An 18,234-nucleotide genomic window follows, 5' to 3' on the forward strand; every position below is an offset into this window, starting at 1 on the left:
CAGACCCCTCCTCTTCCCCACAGCTCACACTCTGAGCCTTTCTGCTTCCCTCTCTGCATGCACAGATCCCTGCTACACCCCTTTTCCGCATGAGCTGACTCCTTCCACCCCCTCCCAAGCATCCTCACAGAGCCTCCAGCACTGTCAGGGAGCACTCAAGACCCACCCTCTCTCCTTCTCCGCATGCTCAGCTCCCCTCCCTTCTCCTGCTCCTATTCCATTTCCCTCGTCCCCTCCATCTCCCTTCATCTGCCTCCTGGCCCCTCTGCCCACCATCCCCGCTCTCAGAGCCCCTCCTTTCCCTCCCCCAATCCTCCTTCTCCACACCTTCTCATCCCCTCCCTCAGTGCTCAGACACCCCGCGCTCCCCTCCCCAGGCTTGCACAAAGCAAAATGCAGGGGTAAGGGCGTGCAAAAAGAGGAATGACCGGCCTCTGAGCACAGATCGAGGGGAATGGAGGAAAGCAGGCACGTGGTGAAAGGGAACTTCTCCGAGTTTTATTTACAAAACTGGTAGTTTTGGACTGGACCAGGAATTAGGGTTCAGGGGAAGATACGCTTCACCCCACCCCTCTTCCATTTTCCTGAGTTTATCTACAAATTCCAGCCTCCGTGTGGGATCTCACACACACATACACACACATTTACAGTTGGGTAAATTGAAAATAAAGCTGTTGAATACTACAGCTGAACCAGAAATTACCAACTCAGTCAATGTGGCAATTCTCCCCTGCAGTCCTCGTCATCCCCCAGCAAGAGAAGCCCAAAACCCTGCAGTCCAGCTAACATTTTACAAACACCCTTCCCCTTTAGAAGTTCTCGGAGCTGATGCTCTGACTCTCCTCCTGCAGCTGGGAGGCTGTGGTGTCTCCAGGCGAAGCTACATTTAAGTAGCCGATCTCAGAAGGTTGAGAGGGGGATAAGCAGGAGGAGGAGTCTTGGCTTTCAGCTCCTCCTGCAGGCTTCGTGTCTTGCGCGGCCTTCGGGGGGCTGAGCGAGTCTGGCGGTTCTCGTGATGGGAAGCTGAAAACAAATTTCCTCTCTCAAGTCATTCTGCAAACTCTACCTGACCCTCCACCACCTGCACGGCCCCAACGTCCCTCCCAGCATCCCTGGCAGGCAGCGCAGGGATAAGGCTCCAATACGCTTCCACCAGCCAAGGAGCTGATGGCCCTCACCCACCCCAGCACCCCCCAGACCGGCCAGCACCCTCCACAGCACCCCAAGGCTGTCACCAAGCCTGCCACGCGCACAGACCAGAGGCGCAGAGTGTCTCTGCCTTCCCCTCGCCCCTTTGGCACAGATCACGGTGCTCCTGGCTTACACCAGCGGAGGAGCAGCTCAGGCTCCCTCCTGAGCACAGCCTGCGACGTCGGTCACACCGCGCCAGGCAGCACTGGCCCTCGAAGTCTCATCACCTCCTGTGTAAAGACACTCCTCCAAAACCACTGGGCACCAAGATGATTTCTAAACCCACAGCGTTCCCCCACATATTTTGAAGAGTTTACTTCTCCATCCCACTAGTTCCAGAGTCTTTTTAATACCATTTTCCTATAATTTGACCAAAACCAAACCAAGAGAGAAGAAAGACCCTTGGAGGTGAAAGCACAGGGGGGAGCAGCCAAAGTGCTCAACCTCTCCCTCACCACATGCAGAGAGGCATTCCCTGCCTCCTCCGTTTGCCCCACGGTACCTGCTACGGGCAGATGGCAACACCTTACTCTGGAGCTGGCGTTCAGAGAAGTTCACGCTCTTCAAGCCCTGGAAGGAGGAACAGAGACTTTCAAAGGAGGAGGTGCGTGTCAGACCCCGAATTTCAACGTACAGTCTTGGTCTTTACAGTTCCCCCGGCTCCACTGACAGTTCTCCCCATGAACGCCAGCCCCACTGAGGTTCTAAATCATAGCTTTGTCCTTTGGGTCTGAATGTAAACTGAAAAACCCCACCGAACTAGCCCAGGTGAAACAAACAGAAAGAAATAAAACAGAGTGGAACACACAAACAGCTCTTTCTGCCAGGCCCCAAACGGCGCTTTCACCCTTAAGAGCTCATTTCCAACCAAACTGGGTTCCCTCCAAATTTCAAAATGTACCAACAAACTTCCAAATCCACCTCTTTTATTTGAGGAGCTGTCGGAACACAATCTTGGACTTTCCTGGATTTTCCTTCATTTCTTCCCCCAGAGTTCTTCATCAACTTGGTCAATCCCAACCTGAGGTTTTGGGGAAGGCAGATCTCCATTCAGTGCAATTTAGTCGACATTATCCGTCAGCTTGCTCTGACCTTTTTTGGCTGACAGAAGTAACTTGCCCAAGCACACTGCTCTGTGTTACTTCTCCTAATTTTAAAGCGAACTTAAAACTCAGGTCTTTTAACACCTCTCAAATCTGCAAAAGAGCCAAAGTGCAATTTCTGTCCTTGTGTCACAGGATCTCATCAGACAGCAGCTCGGGGGTGGAGCAGTGTGCCAAGGGCACCGAGCTGCAGCTCCCCAGAGTCCCTCCTCACCCATAAAGCCGTCGCACTCGGGGTGTTTGCTGCCCCTTTCCATCCCAACCCAAGGATCGATTCAGCTCTTCTCCGGCACCCTCAGCTGCAACTACAAACACCACCCCGCGCTCGCAGGAGACATCAGCTCCTGCAAGCTGTCTGCTGAGCCCGAGCCCTCTCAGAGCCTCACCTCCGTGCTGGGAGCGTGGATGCTCCTCGGCGTGCGCGGCGAGGTGGGCACGTGGCCGGGGAGCTGGAGTTTGCTCTCGTGTAGCCGCACGCTCTGCTCATCCACGATCTTCGCTCTGAGCACGTTACACAGACAAAGCACAAGTTATTTTCCTTCCAGCCACGCTACGTTCTCAAAGGAGCATTTTCCTTTTCAGCTGCAGTGGCCATCAAAGTCCCTGTGCAGCCCTTGACCCAAGGCAACGACTCGGCCCTTTTATTCAAGAACATCAACATCCTGCTGTGCCGAGGAAGGAGAGTGGTCTGGAGGTTCTCAGAAGACCCGCTGCGAGATGGGATCAGACAGGGATCCTGGCTAATGCTTTTCTCCAGGGACGTTTGGTACGTTTTCAGTGCTCCCTCTAGCTCCTTTGCAGCCAGGTCAAAGCCGTGGCCTTGTTCAGTTTTCCCTCGGGACTTGGGGCTGGGCCTGCCCTCCTGCTTCCAGAAAGCCACGCCTCAGGGCTCAGCTTGTCAGGGGTCTCTGGAAGGGTGCAGGGGTGGGTCACCAGAAAGGCACATCCAGGGCTCCGGAGATGCCCTGAAACACACACCCTGTGAGAATGGGACACCCTGAGGTGGGGCCGGACGGCCCCTCGGGTGCCACAGGGAGCCCGCGGTCCTTTCCCTCTGCCCGAGGGAGGGGAGACTGTGCACGGGGAACACCGGTGTATTCCCCCGGCCCTTGTGGTGCGGGGCCTCTCCTAGTCGGGGTTAACATCTGCTCCCTTCCAGCCGGCAGCTCCGTAGACCTAGAGAGCAGGAGGTACGGATTAAACATCCTGTCCCTGGGTGTCATTTCTAAAGAGGACGTATTTGTATCTATCTCCGTGCTCCCCCATTTAGTCATTTCTCCACATGTTCCAATTGCATATCTTGGCAGCTGGGGCACCCATCACGCCTTGCCTCCTGCCCCAGTGGTACCTGCACTAGCGGGAGGGGAGCAGAGCCCTGTCACAGGCGGTGGGCACAGCCCTGAGCCGTCCCCTCCCTGTCGCAGCTGGCACCTCCTCGCTGCAGCTTTGGCAGTCAGGCTCACCCGAGCCTGCAGAGCTTCGCACAAGGCCACTGACCGGAGGCGGGAGCAAGGTCGACAGAGCTGCACTCCAGGGCTCCTCCGCACCGCTCACCCGCAAGGGCTCCACGGGCGACGGAGCTGCCAAAGCCATTCCTGGAGAGGCGGCTGTTCCGGGCGCCGCCTGTGGCAGAACCCTTTTTTCTACAGGCCTCCATGGCTGCTTTCACTCTCCAGAACGGGGTAGGCAAAGAATATTCACCAACTTTCCTGAGTGTTTTCTACCACTTTAATAACTCTCCGTCAAAATGTCGCTATCACTTTAATAACTCTCCGTCAAAATGTCGCTGTCGGGCGGAGTTGCCCCAGAAGGGATATCCCAGGCTTCGCTGACATTTGGCGGAAGAGCAGATGTCCGGGGACAATCCCCACCAGATCTGGTTTTACGTTCGCTGGTGGCTGGGAGAGAGAAAGCAAGATCCAATGTTAGTTCTAGAGCAGAGCGAGCCCACAAAGTCAATGGACAACTATCAACTGCGACAGGACGCTGTGAAGGTCTGGAGAGATTTAAGCCCACAGAGGAAACCAGAAAGAATGAAAGGGACACACGCAACGGAGGAAATAAGATTTTCCATGCCTGACCATCAGGCAACTAGCTTTCTAAAGCCCGCGAAAGAAACTCCAAAGGAACCATTGTTATGAAATTCTTCTCTGGAGAGCCCGCTCCCTGTTTTGGGTTTCCACCTAACAAGACCTGCTTTATGCTCGGCGGGATAAGCAAGCAACTTCTCTCTCCTGGTTCCACGTCACCAGGAATTACATGGAAAAGGCTTCCGCTCTTTCAGTATCCCAAGCAAAACCCAACCGTAATCCCTAACCCACCCGAGCACTGAAGAATCACACCTGGAGCTGCTTACCTGAGCCCGATGGGTTTACGCTCGGTCCCCTGGTCCCCTGGTCTTGCTCACACTCCGCTTTCTGACTGCCGTTGCTCCTCCTGGCTTCTGCTAGCCTCTCATTAGCCCTGTGAGAAATGCAGGAGCGTGCAAGAACGGCTGTTGCTCATAGTGGCACCAAGTGGTTCCCCAGGTGTGACACTGCACTGTTGGGCTGAGGAACACAGACTTCCGAGCCACCCACACGTGCTGCTGCTCGGGCTTCCAAGCAGTCTGTGTTAGGTCTTTGTCAGACCTTTCCCAGAAGGTAGTAAGGACTCGGGGCTCTTTCCCTCCTCCCACAGTAAACACACACTGAAGGTGCACCGTTATAACGGACAGCAAATAGATTATTTTTGCCTCACAGGCTCCTCTTCTGTCCCCTCTGCCTTTCCCCGTGTGTCTCTCCTCAGCTGGAGGGTAACAGCAGAAGGGGAAGGGAGCTCCTCTTTTGCACCGTACGTGTAGGAAGGGGAGGTGGCTACAGAAAACTGTTAAAAGAAAACTAACTAGAACACCCTCCGGACAGGCCTGGTCAGCTTGGTTACTTCAGGGTCCGTCAAGAGAAACAAAACCAGGCCTCTGCCATGGGAGAGCCCACGGCGGGCTCTGGAGAAGTGCGCACATCATGCTGACCAGATCCAAGAAAGGGACGTGGGTTGGGAAAGCCGCGATGAAAAGGGTCCTATTGTACTACGTGGGGAAAAAAAGAAAACGTTGGGACTTACTTATTTAATTTGATTCTGAGAACTCTTGCGATGTCCTCCATCACCCAGAAACGCTTGTCAGAGCTCTTTAATTCTGCCTGTGCACAGGCCAGGAGCAGGGCGGTCGACTCCTGCTTGTCCTTTGCTCTCTCCAGCTCGAGAGCCTGAGCTCTAATGATCTGCTCCAGGTTGTTTCTCCAAGAGGCGACAGCGGTCTTGATCTCTTCTACTCTGGCTTCAGCGGCTGCCTGTACCTACAAGAGAAGATGCAACTTCAAGAAACAGGAAGACAGAGACAATGCCCACCCCTCTCAACAAACCTGCTCTTTCCGCCGCTTTTACAGAAAAGCTCTTAAACAGCCTAAACGCTGTCTGCACGAGGAGCAGCAAAACGGCTGCGTGTTTTTCACGCGCACTGGTGCCACGACACACGACACACAGACTCTGGCGCAGCCTTTTGCAGCTCCCCGGCTTCCCTACGGGAAAGCCAAACCCACAGCACTAACAAAGAGAACCACGTGCCCGAGACAAAACACCTAAAAGTCGTGACCGCAGCCACAAATGGACGCAACGCCGACCACAGATACAAATGGAACATGAACTGACCTCCAAACGTAGACTCAGATATTGCTTCTCTTCCGGCGCTGTTGTGGTGTGACCCGCGCCAGGAGTCGCCAAGCGAGCTGACAGACTTGTCACCGTCTGTCCCATCTCCTTATTTAGAGCTTCGAGCTGCAGAGATTTTTGGGACTGCAGCTCCAGCTGTGCGGAGAGTTCGCACGCCTGTATGTGGGGAAAAACAATCTGCCTTGAGCAGAGGGGTCTCAAATCTCGGTGAAACTCCATCCAACGGATGCATCGAGATCATGGCTTTCAGTGCCCTGAGTTTGTATTTCAACCCAGGGAAAAGGCGCTTGGATTCCTGAAAGTAAGTGCGCCTTTCAAGCCCTTGCCAACAAGACTGCTCCAGCTTCCACCCGTCCCTCCTTTCCAGAAAGGCTCCGTGGCAAAGGCGCTCCACTCCTCCTGCAGCATCATAGCACATCCGTGCCTCTGGAGATGCTCTTTGGCATTTCACCGCGGTCGCTGCCTTTCATTTGGCTTCCACCACGCTCCTGTCGTGCCCCGTCCCTTCTCCCACGCACACCCCTGTGCTAATGGCTGGGGAGGACAGTGCGGGCGGAGGGACAAGAGCTTCAAGGCCTTCCTTAGAGGGAGGGCGAAGCCTGGCTTATGAGACAACGGCAAACCAAGGTCACTTTCCTTGCCCCCAACCACCACTGCCAGGGAACTAGACACCATCTTTGTGCAGAGATCGACAGAGGAAAAACCTTGCAGGGAGAACAACCAAGGCCAGAGACATCAGGGGGCACGTGGCTTGTGGTTTCATCTCACGGCCACAACGTTTGGACGGTGTGGGAACAGAAGCGAGACTCGGAAGAGCACAGCTGCTTTGTTCTTCCCCACCCACATGCTGCCCCCAAGCCACTGCTTTGCCCCTCAGCCTCGAAACAAGCCCCCTGAAGAGCCGCATCAGCTTTGCAAGGCGAGAGGGCAGCAGAAAGGAGCTAAAAGCACCCTCTAGTCTGACGCTCGTGACGTCCGCAGACAAATCTCTCCTGGATTTGATCCCAGAATATTGTCTGCTGAAGGAAAAGAACACTTCAAAGACATGAACATGTTGACAGCCTTTGCATACCTTGGCCTTAGCCTTGTCCAGGTCCTCCTGCAAGCGGGAGTTCTCTGCCTTCAGGCGACCGTACTGGTTCGTCAAAGCCTTCAGCGCAGTTTCTGCTGTGTGCTGCTTTCTGACAGCATCAGCGAGCTCTCCTTGCAGCTGTGCCTCTCTTCTCTAGGGAAACAACGGCACAGGAGTACAAATTAAAAGAAGCCCAAGTGCGTAGTTTTACTTCCAGTTACTAGTTCACAGGCCGAGATCACTTTTCTAAGTGCATCGCAAAGCAAAGCCATCGCATCCACGGGCAGAAGAGGGCATCTGCACAGCTGATGGTCTCCAGCCACCCCTGGCGAGTGAAGACAGCTACAGAAATGTCATCTCTTGGGGAAGATTTCTGTCTCCCAGCACGTTCTCCTCGGAAGATGCCGAGACTGTGCCTTTGTGGGGTTTGGCTTGTTCCTTAAGTTAATGCTAAAATCTAACGGGATGCCAACGCGGGAGCTGTCGTTGGACTGCAGCCCTTTCTCCAGCGACCCGAGCCAAGGCTTCCTAGAGCCAGCTCTGTGTATCATCCTTCCCGCCATTGTTCTGCTCCACAAACGAAACCCAACGCGGGCCTCAGCGTTTCTACGTACGTCTGTGTCTATAAACATCTCAAGGCTTGTCAGAACCTTCCGCGATTCCAACAAACCCAGCGCAAAACAGAACCAAGCCGAGCGAAGGACTCCCGCGCACGGACCGTACACCTGCTGACTTTTAGAAGCGCCAGACAGCCTTGGGAACTGCTCTCCTTTAAGTCAGTCTTGGTCAGCGCTCACCTCACCTCTTTCTCTACCTTGTCGGCCTCGCATGTAGAGGCACCACCACTCACCATTTGTTCCAGGCAGCTGTTGTTCTGCGCGTCTCCCAGCTGCTGACGCAGCAAAACGTTTTCACTTTGGAGCTGGGCCAGTTGGTGCTGCAGCTCTTCTGCCTTCTTGATGGCATCTTCTCTCTTCTGCTCTTTAAGAAGGCATGCACCATACCAGTCCAGTGTCTGCCTCTTGCTCTCTTGTAATTCTCTTTCTGTCCAGTCTAAAGCCGATGTCTGTTCCAAGAGGGCATTTTTCAGTTGCTCCACTTCCTTTTCCAGCCCATCAGCTTTTCTTTCGGCTTTGCTCAGCTGCCGAGACAAGCTCTCGTTTTCTTCTCGCATCTCAGCCATGTCCTCATGGAGCTTTCCTTGCACGTGAAGGCATTGGTGACATTCTCTCAGAAACACTTGCCCATCGACCCTTTCAGATGGCTGATGTCTCCCAGGGCTCAGGTGGGAAGGGGATGAATCTGACCCCACCGTCGGTATTTGGGCTCTGGCATCTTCTGCCTGTTCAAAGTTGAAGAACACAAATGGACAGCACTTAGGAAATCAGCTCAAACCAGGAGGAAGCAGCAGCATTTCATACAACCAGGCGAGGACTGTCAGCAGCTTGACAGCAGATTATCAAAGAGTTTTCAATAACTCTGCCTTAGACATTATTCCTGGAAAAGTCTTGCTTTGCAGTAGCATGGAACGTAATCCTAAAAGGAGGACTCGAATTGAAAATCTTTGGTTTGGCATACCTCCTGCCCAAAGCTCTTGCTCTCCTTGACGCCTTCTTCATCTGATGGCGACGTACGGACGGCCGACTCCAAGCAGGCGGCAGGCTCATCTACATTAAAAACACACGTTTTTGAAACCAGAGTGAGCTAACACAGCTCCTTGATGCCTACAGTGCTTTCCCAATCATCGTGCTTGCAGAGACAATCCTAGCACAGCCACACACCCCAAACCCAGGGGGACTTGTCAAAATGCAGATTCCAGACACGTCTCTTCTCCTGCTGGGGAATTCGTCTCCTCTAGCGCACACGCCTTTTCCGTGTGCCAGGGGGATGACGGCATGGCTCAAAGTGATCAGAAATGAGCCCCGAAGGAATGAGCGTCTCGAGAATTCTGCTTTCCAGGGACAAGGCCTGGCAGTGCACTTTTTCCTGGATCATCAGCCACACCACATCATCCTTTCCAAACGGCCCGTCTCCACGGCAAGCCGCCAGAAGGGCAGGCGACAGGCCTTCTCCCCATCCCTCCTCCACACCGGAGAGTCCTACCTGCTCTCCGCAGGGCGGGTGCACGCCGCCTCGCTGCAGCAGCTGCTGCCCCACGGGGAGCGCTGGATGCTGACACCCCTTTGCCTTGGCCTGGAGCAGCTTCTCCCTTCTTCTCCCGCTTGCTGGGGTCCACAGGCCGCGCGCTGCCACTGCGCCTGCGCCTGGAGAGACAAAGAGCAGAGCCAGTCGTAGGCACAGCTCACGGCAAGGAGAAGGGCCTGTTGTTGCCCGCCCTTTCCGTAGTGACCTCCCTCGAGGACGAACACCCACAGGCACAAAGCTAAGCCCCAGGGGAGGAAAAGAGCCCCGGAGCTTCCCAGGCAGCGCCCGCCTGCCTGCGCCCCGTTACCTGTCGGCCTTGTCCCGGCAGTCGGTGTCGCGCTCCTCCACCAGCGGCCGCGCTGGGGCCAAGTTGCCGCTGGTGGCTGCACGGTGCAGCTCGTCCCGGCCCTCCGGCTGGAGCTCATGGCCACCGCTGCTCCTGGAGGACTCGGGACCCTCCCCTGCCCCCATGCTCCTGGCCCTCCCGCACAGCCACCGCCAGATCCTCCTCATGGCCCGGCGGGGATGGGCACTGAACCGCCTCCCCTCGCTCATCCCTGGGGAGCGCTGCCAGGCAGGACTTAGTGGGCACTGCCGGGTGCCGGCTGCCAACAGAGGAGCCAACCCCAAGGAGTGGCAGGGCACGGGCAGCTGCCTGCAGGCTGAGCCACCACCAGCAGCGATGGCAGCACCGGCACCACCAGCACCAGCTCCACCAGCGCTGCCACAAGCACCAGCTCCACTGGCAGCTCCACCAGCACCTGCACCAGCAGCACCAGCTCCACTCGCAGCACCAGCTCCACCAGTGCCACCAGCACCAGCCCACTGGCACAGCACTGGCAGCACCACCAGGTACTGTGTGTGCAGGGCCTGGGACAGAACCCCTTGTTCTGGGGGCCGTGCGCTGACATCATAAAGGGCTCAATGGGGGCTGGGAGTGTCCCGGGTGCTCAGAACCTCTCTGCGTGTACACAGGCCACGTTGCCAAGGGAAACGGCCCCTGGCGCACTGTCTCCAGGGGCACAGGGTTGCCCAAGGCCACCTCTCCAAGGCTCCCACCTCCCTGCACGCTCTGTGGACCCCTGTCCTCCTCTTGCCTGCAAGGCTCGCCGGCGTGGGAGACAGACGGGCTCGGCAGAGCAGGCTCTCGCCAGCAAGGCTCCCTGCAAGCACAAGAGGCGGTGGCTGGACACCCCCATGTCCCTTTTTGTGCTTCCTGGGTTCTCAGCCTGACTTTTGGGACACCCTGGACCCCTTGGTGTGCCTCTCTCTGCATTCCTGGAGCCCTGGCTGTCGCTTTAAGGCACCCCAAGTCCCTGGGCTCCATTTCAGGATGCCCCTACACCTCGCTTTGCTTTCTGGTGTGCCCAGTCCCCCTGCACGTGCCTCCAGGGATGGGGACTCTCCCCCTGCCCTGGGCAGCCCCTTCCAACACCCAACAACCCCTTCTGCAAAGAAATCCTTCCTAAGAGCCAGTCTGACCCTGCCCTGGCGCAGCTTGAGGCCATTCCCTCTTGGCCTGGCGCTTGTTCCTTGGCTCAAGAGACTCATCCCCCGTCTCTGCACCCTCCTTTCCGACAGCTGTAGAGGGCCATGAGGTCTCCCCTCAGCCTCCTCTTCTCCAGACTAAACCCCCCCAGTTCCCTCAGCCGCTCCCCATCAGACCTGTGCTCCAGACCCTGCACCAGCTCCGTTGCCCTTCTCTGGACACGCTCGAGTCATTCAATGGCCTTTTTGGAGTGAGGGGCCCAAAACTGAACCCACTCATCGAGGGGCGGCCTCACCAGTGCCGAGCACAGGGGTGAGATCCCTTCCCTGTCCCTGCTGGCCACGCTATTGTTGATACAAGCCAGGATGCCACTGGCCTTCTTGGCCACCTGGGCACACTGCTGGCTCCTGTTCAGCCAGCTGTCCATCCCCCCCCCCGCCCCGGGTCCCTCTCTGACTGGCAGCTCTCCAGCCACTCCTCCCCAAGCCTGTAGAGCTGCTGGGGGTTGTTGTGGCCCAAGGGCAGCACCCGGCATTTGGCCTTATTGAAACTCCCCCAGTTGGCCTCAGCCCATCGCTCCAGCCTGGCCAGGTCTCTCTGCAGAGCCTCCCTACCCTCGAGCAGATCAACACTCCCACCCAACTGGGTGTCATCTGCAAACTGACTGAGGGTGCACTCGATCCCCTCGTCTAGATCATTAATAAAGATGTTAAACAGGAGTGGCCCCAAAACCCAGCCCTGGGGGACACCACTCGTGACCGGCCGCCAACTGGATTTACCTCCGTTCACCACCACTCTTTGGGCCCGGCCATCCAGCCAGTTTTTTACCCAGCACAGCGTGTGCCCATCCAAGCCTCGAGCAGCCAGTTTTGCCAGGAGAATGCTGTGGGAAACGGTGTCAAAGGCCTCGCTAAAGTCAAGGCAGACAACACCCACAGCCTTTCCCTCACCCAATAAGCAGGTCGCCCTGTCGTAGGAGGAGATCAGGTTTGTCAGGCAGGACCTGCCTTTCCTACACCCGCTGACTGGGCCTGATCATCTGGCTGTCCCGCACGTGCTGTGTGATGGCACTCAGGATGAGCTGCTCCGTCAGCTTCCCGGGCACCGAAGTCAAGCTGACAGGCCTGTAATTTCCCGGATCATCCTTCCGACCCTTCTTATAGATGGGCGTCACATTGGCCAATCTCCAATCTGTCGGGACCTCCCCGCTCAGCCAGGACTGCTGGGAAATGATGGAAGGCGGCTTGGCGAGCACCCAGCCAGCTCCTTCAGCACCCTCGGGTGTATCCCGCCCGGTCCCACAGACTTGTGTGTGTCCATGTGATGCAGTAGGTCACCGACTGTCTCCTCCCGGATTGTGGGGGGGTCCTTCTCCCAGTCTCTGTCTTCTGGCTGAGGAGGCTGGATTCCCTCAGTACAGCTGGATTCCCTCAATACAGCTGGTCTACAAGCTTTGCATGTGTTTTCCTTCATTTCTTTCTCAAGGACTCCCGAGTCCTCAACTCTTTCCTGATGTCCCTTTGCCTGTTTAGGTAAGATTGAAACGCTCGTCAGGCTCCCCACGGAAATCCCCGAGAGCAGACTCAAGGCCTTCAGCGGACACTTGGGCAACCCCTAGAATGAGATAAGGGGAGCTCGAACAAAGACGCACAGAGACCCCGTTACAGGGAAAATGATTTTGCTGATTTAGGAAGGCGGCACCTGGACTTTACTTCACAGCGCACGCGCTGGAAAGAAGGTCAACTAGTGAACGCCGTGAAGAAGACTGCTTACTTCTTCCCTCGACCACCAAAGACCCGCACCCTGTTTTCTCTACGCGTGCCCAGACTATGTAAATGAATTCCAGGAACTCATTGTCATGAGAAACCCCTTTCCAGGAAATCCCATGGATGCGTGTGATTTGCGTGGATGTAAACTGCTGTCCCTCGCTAATTCCTGGGAGCCCGTATGGCGGAGAATCCCCAGGGCGCCCCCAGCGCTGCTCATCCAAGAATTCCTGCTGAGCAGTTCTGTTGGACTCTGCCCGTTCGTCTCCTTGTCTCATCCCCCTGATGCACGCCAACACCTCCTCCTCAGGTGCCGCTTGCCAGAGCCCACGGCCATCTCCCGCTGGGCACTGGAGACCCCTCTGTGCCCTCCGTGCACCGCCCTGCGGCCGCCCCAGCCCAGCACGGGGCTGGAGAACCAGGCCCTGCTGAGGCCCGGCCCTGCCGAGCGTCCCGGGCAAGTCCCCGCGGCAGGACCCGTCCCGGCGGGCGCAGGCAGGGCTCTCCCCGGCGGGGCGGGCACCAAGGGACGGAGGGGGCCCTGCCAAGAAGGGCTTTGCTTCTGGGAAGCTTCGAGCTGCCCGCGAGGGCTGAAGGACAGCCCGGCCCAGCCCGCGGACCCCGCTGCTCCAAGCCCTCCGCCACGTCTCCCGACACCCTCCCGGCGGCCTCCGGCGCCTCGGGGCAGGAACGGCCGCAGGGCCGGCGCCGGGGCCGCCTGGGCCCGCAGGGAACGCGCTGCTGGGCCCCCAGCCCCCTGCGATGCCGGCCGAGGGGCCGCGCTGCCCGCTGCCGCCGCCCGCCCTCCGCGGCAGCGCCGGGCTCCGCGCCCAGGGGAGGCCTCAGCCCCGCCCGGCCCCGCCGGCACTTCCGGGGCCGGAGCCGCTGGCGCCGCCGCTTCCGGCGGCACTTCCGCTTCCGGCGGCACTTCCGCTTCCGGGAGCGGCGCGTGCCATGGCGGTGCTGGCGTCCAACCCCACCAACCCCGTGGTCTTCTTCGATGTCACCATCGGCGGGCAGGTGGGCTCGGGCGCTGCGCGGCGGGGCCGGGGGCGGCAGCGGGAGGGGCTGCGGGGGCTCGCTGGGGGGGGCGGGGGTGCGGGGCTCGCAGGGGCCGGGGGGCAGCCGGGGGGGCCCGGAGCGGGGGGGCTCGCGGGGGGGCTCCGGGAGGGGGGTGGCGGGCGGGGGGACGTGCCGGGGTTCCCTGGGGGTGTAGGAGCGACGTGGGGGGGTGCGGGGGGGGTCGAGTGTTGGTCGTGGGGTTGGCGGGGGGCGACCGAAAGCGCTCGGAGGGGAGCAGCGGGAGGGAGGTGCGGGGCAGTCGGGGGCTGTGGGGCTGCAGGGGCGCGGGGGGAAGGGCTGGCAGCAGGGCTGCAGGGCAGGGGGTGGGGGGTGCGGCGGGGGGAGGCTGGGGGGGGTGTGTGTGTGTGTGTGAGGGGCCCAGGGGGCTCATGCGGCCCCGTCTCCCCAGGAGGTCGGCCGCATGAAGATCGAGCTGTTCGCCGACGTCGTACCCAAAACAGCAGAGAACTTCAGGTGAGGAGCAGGCGGCGTTTGTGCAGCTCGGCCCGGGTGGGGGCTGTGAAGACTTTTGGGCGCAGGAATGGCTCAGGTGGCAGAGTGGCCAGTCCCCCCAGAGGCGCTGCACTGCTTTGCTCCTCTCTGCGTTCCCAGAGAGATGCGGCCGTGAGCACCCCGATCCCCTGGGGAAGGGCACCTGGCTGGAAGGGGAAGGGCTGCGGTCCCGCTCTGCTCCCTCTGCGGAGCTTCTCGAGCGCTCGGTGCCCTTGGAAAAGGCCGCACCTTAACGGCAGGGCCACGCAGGTCTCTTGGCGCTGACTGAAGGATGCACCGCTCGGGCGTCCCGCTGCCACGGCAGAGATGGATGTACCCTGTTCTCTGTGAAACACGGGGTCTGCTCCACGTTCACTGCCCCTCACGGCCTCGGTGTTAAATATCTGCGCTCCTCAACTGCAGGCAGCAGAGCAGTCTGTTTTAAAATGGCAGTAGGGAGGAGTTGCTGCCGGTTCCGTGGCACTGGGGTCATCCCCGGTGCAGCAAGGGCACTCCTGCACACCAGTCAGTGCATGTTGGCTGAATGCAGCCCTCTGTGTCCTCCGGGGGCAGATGTGCCTCACGCTCTGCTCTCTTTTTTGTCTTGCAGGCAGTTTTGTACGGGTGAATTCAGGTAAGCGGGTTACGGGGTCCTTTAAAGTAGCCTACTCAGAGAAACAGGGCTGGGTGAGCAGGAAGAAGGCTCACTTGGAAGCGTTTCTTACTCTGCCAGGACAACATGAAGGAGTTGCAGAACACCGCTCTGACGAAGTTGTGATGAGCTCGGTGCGTCGCAGGGGTGGCAGATTGTTCCCTTTGGGCATGACTTTGTTCGTGCTCAGGGTGCTCTGAAAAGCCCTGTCTGCAAATCCCGCCTGCTCGTGCTGCAGATGGCAGTGGGATCCCCTAAAGGTGCTGGTGTGGGTGTTGTAGGGAACCGTGTCACTTAGCGGGCAGAGGCCACTCGAGGTTTGCCTTTGCCTCTGGTAGCAGCAGCGGGGAGCCAGGCTGCAGCACGGGGTGGTATATCAAGGCAGTAGTAACGTGTAGGACAAGCCTTTGGGACTCTGAATTCCTGGGAGGGTTTTGTGTTGGGATGTGCAGTAAGTTGCAATGATTTTCCTTTTCCTTTCCTTGCAGGAAGGATGGTGTCCCTATAGGTTATAAAGGAAGCACTTTCCACAGGTAATTCCTCTGCTTTTGTTTAGGCACTGCAGTAGCAGCCTGAGCTAGATGTGGTTTGGAGAGCTGCCTCGGGCATTATTGGTCCGGGAGGCATCTGTAGGTCTTGGCTGATACCGTCCTTGTGTAGCTCTGGGGCATTTGGGGGTCTGTCAGGTGTGTACGCTGGGGTCACTGGGAGGGATCCCCCGTGCCTGGGGTGTCAGGTCAGAGATCACGTTCTGGCATCTGTCCTCTAATCACTATCCCTGCTCGAGCAGCAATGGGTCCCAAATTACCCAACAGCAACGAGTAGTTAAGCTTTGTTGCAGATTTTAGACTGTAGCATTCACAGAGGCTGATAACTGTCGCTGTGCAGCGAGGCAGAACTCCTGTTTGCCCCGTGCGAAGCTTCTTGAGACATTTGTCTACTGAGAACTGAGTATTGTTTTACTTCTTTAGGGTAATAAAGGATTTCATGATCCAAGGAGGTGACTTTGTAAACGTAAGTACTGCTCTATTCCTTTTGTGCTTTTCCTACGTGGTACATTAAGCAGCTGTTTCCAAGGGTCCGTGCTGCTCTGTGGGATCTGTTGGCTCTCTTTTGCGGTACTCAGTAGTCACTGGAGGATTCCTCCTACAATTGCTGCTGTCTTACTGCCACAGACTATAACGTACTTGAAACCAAATCTTGGGTGAGCATAGCTTCTCAGAGAATCACAGAATCAACTAGGTTGGAAAGGACCTTGAAGATCATCTAGTCCAACCATTAACCTAACACTGCCAGTTCCCATCTACACCATATCTCTCAGCGCTATGTCAACCCTACTCTTAAACACCTCCAGGGGTGGGGACTCTACCACCTCCCTGGGCAATCCATTCCACTGCCTAATAACCCGTTCTGTAAAGAAATACTTCCTGACATCCAGTCTAAACCTTCCCTGGCGCAGCTTGAGGCCATTCCCTCTTGTCCTATCGCTTGTTACTTGGTTAAAGAGACTCATCCCCCCTCTCCGCACCCTCCTTTCAGGGAGTTGGAGAGGGCCATGAGGTCTCCCCTCAGCCTCCTCTTCTCCAGACTAAACCCCCCCAGTTCCCTCAGCCGCTCCCCATCAGACCTGTGCTCCAGACCCTGCACCAGCTCCGTTGCCCTTCTCTGGACACGCTCGAGTCATTCAATGGCCTTTTTGGAGTGAGGGGCCCAAAACTGAACCCACTCATCGAGGGGCGGCCTCACCAGTGCCGAGCACAGGGGTGAGATCCCTTCCCTGTCCCTGCTGGCCACGCTATTGCTGATACAAGCCAGGATGCCACTGGCCTTCTTGGCCACCTGGGCACACTGCTGGCTCCTGCTCAGCCGGCTGTCAATCAACACCCCCCGGTCCCTCTCTGACTGGCAGCTCTCCAGCCACTCCTCCCCAAGCCTGTAGCGCTGCTGGGGGTTGTTGTGGCCCAAGGGCAGCACCCAGCATTTGGCCTTATTGAAGCTCCCCCAGTTGGCCGAGCACCCAGCCAGCTCCTTCAGCACCCTCGGGTGTATCCCGTCCGGTCCCACAGACTTGTGTGTGTCCATGTGATGTAGCAGGTCACTGACTCTCTCCTGGATTGCGGGGGGGTCGTTCTCCCAGTCTCTATCATCTGGCTGAGGGGGCTGGATTCCCTCAATACAACTAGTCTTGTTATTAAAGACTGAGGCAAAGAAGGCATTAAGGACCTCAGCCTTCCCCTCATCACTTGCTACCAAGTTTCCTTCAGCATCCAGCAGGGGGTGGAGACTCTCCCTGGTCTTTCTTTTGCTATTGACATACTTATAGAAACATTTCTTGTTATCTTTGATTGCTGAAGCCAGATTAATTTCCAGCTGGGCTTTGGACCTCCTGATTTCTGCCCTGCATAGCCTCACAGCCTCTTTGTAATCACTGTGAGTGGCCAGTCCCTTCCTCCAAAGGCTGTAAACTCTCCTTTTCTCCTTGAGTTGCAGCCAAAGCTCCCTGTTCAGCCAGGGTGGTCTTCTCTGCCGCCTGCTCCTCTTAGAGCACCTGGGGACTGCCTGCTCCTGAGCCATAAACACTTCCTTCTTAAAGAGCGCCCAGCCTTCCTGGACCCCTATACCCTTCAGGACCATCTCCCAAGGGATCCTGTCAAGCTGGTGCCTAAACAAGACAAAGTCAGCCCTTTGGAAGTCCAGGATGTCAGTCCTGCTTAGCCCTTTCCTGGTCTCTCTAAGAATAGAGAACTCTATTATTGCATGATCGCTGTGCCCTAGTCGTCCTCCAGCCGCCACATCATCCACCAGTCCTCCTCTGTTCACAAGGAGGAGATCCAGCAGGGCACCTTCTCTGGTTGGTTCTCTCACCAGCTGTGTTAGGAAGTTGTCCCCCACACGTTCCAGGAATCTTCGGGACTGGTCCCGCTCTGCTGTGTTGTATTTCCAGCAGATGTCTGGGAAGTTGAAGTCCCCCACGAGAACAAGGGCAAGCGATCGTGAGATTTCACCCAAGTGCCTATAGAATATTTCATCCACCTCTCTGTCCTGGGTGGGTGGCCTATAGTAGACTCCTACTACAACATCTGCCCTGTTGGCCTTCCCCCTGATTCTAACACAAAGACACTCCAGCCTGTCTTCACTGCACTTCTCCTTCCCAAAATGGAGCCTGGGGACTTGGGGTGCCCTTAAAGCGACAGCCAGGGCTCCAGGAATGCAGAGAGAGGCACACCAAGGGGTCCAGGGTGTCCCAAAAGTCAGGCTGAGAACCCAGGAAGCACGAAAAGGGACATGGGGGTGTCCAGCCACCGCCTCTTGTGCTTGCAGGGAGCCTTGCTGGCGAGAGCCTGCTCTGCCGAGCCCGTCTGTCTCCCACGCCGGCGAGCCTTGCAGGCAAGAGGAGGACAGGGGTCCACAGAGCGTGCAGGGAGGTGGGAGCCTTGGAGAGGTGGCCTTGGGCAACCCTGTGCCCCTGGAGACAGTGCGCCAGGGGCCGTTTCCCTTGGCAACGTGGCCTGTGTACACGCAGAGAGGTTCTGAGCACCCGGGACACTCCCAGC

The 18,234-nt window shown here is 57.5% G+C and overlaps 2 protein-coding genes across 6 annotated transcripts; one reads left to right on the top strand and one right to left on the bottom strand.

Annotated features, from left to right (window-relative positions):
- Window positions 1–476: 476 nt before the first annotated feature.
- On the bottom strand, window positions 477–10,778 carry LOC141953803 (uncharacterized). 5 transcript variants are annotated; one of them, XM_074892642.1, is made up of 11 exons: window positions 9,527–10,778; window positions 9,178–9,338; window positions 8,653–8,741; window positions 7,925–8,416; window positions 7,075–7,227; window positions 5,982–6,158; window positions 5,397–5,629; window positions 4,651–4,757; window positions 2,681–4,192; window positions 1,694–1,761; window positions 477–1,023 (listed from the first exon to the last, which is right to left on the bottom strand). In XM_074892642.1, exons 1-9 carry the CDS (start codon window positions 9,772–9,774, stop codon window positions 4,056–4,058), a joined length of 1,797 nt encoding a protein of 598 aa, XP_074748743.1. In that variant the 5' UTR covers window positions 9,775–10,778; the 3' UTR covers window positions 477–1,023; window positions 1,694–1,761; window positions 2,681–4,055. The 5 variants fall into 5 exon arrangements, with proteins under 5 accessions (XP_074748743.1, XP_074748744.1, XP_074748742.1 ...); XM_074892643.1 differs by having other exon boundaries at window positions 1,325–1,761; XM_074892641.1 differs by having other exon boundaries at window positions 1,258–1,761.
- Window positions 10,779–13,395: 2,617 nt separating this feature from the next.
- Window positions 13,396–18,214, top strand: LOC141953857 (peptidyl-prolyl cis-trans isomerase H-like). Its single transcript, XM_074892747.1, has 6 exons — window positions 13,396–13,494; window positions 13,946–14,010; window positions 14,639–14,662; window positions 15,169–15,213; window positions 15,652–15,694; window positions 18,002–18,214. The coding sequence occupies exons 1-6, from the start codon at window positions 13,429–13,431 to the stop codon at window positions 18,212–18,214; spliced, it is 456 nt and encodes a 151-aa protein (XP_074748848.1). The 5' UTR covers window positions 13,396–13,428.
- The last annotated feature ends 20 nt before the right edge of the window (window positions 18,215–18,234 follow it).

This window comes from Strix uralensis, chromosome 23, assembly GCF_047716275.1.
Source record: "Strix uralensis isolate ZFMK-TIS-50842 chromosome 23, bStrUra1, whole genome shotgun sequence".
NCBI classification, from domain to species: domain Eukaryota; kingdom Metazoa; phylum Chordata; class Aves; order Strigiformes; family Strigidae; genus Strix; species Strix uralensis.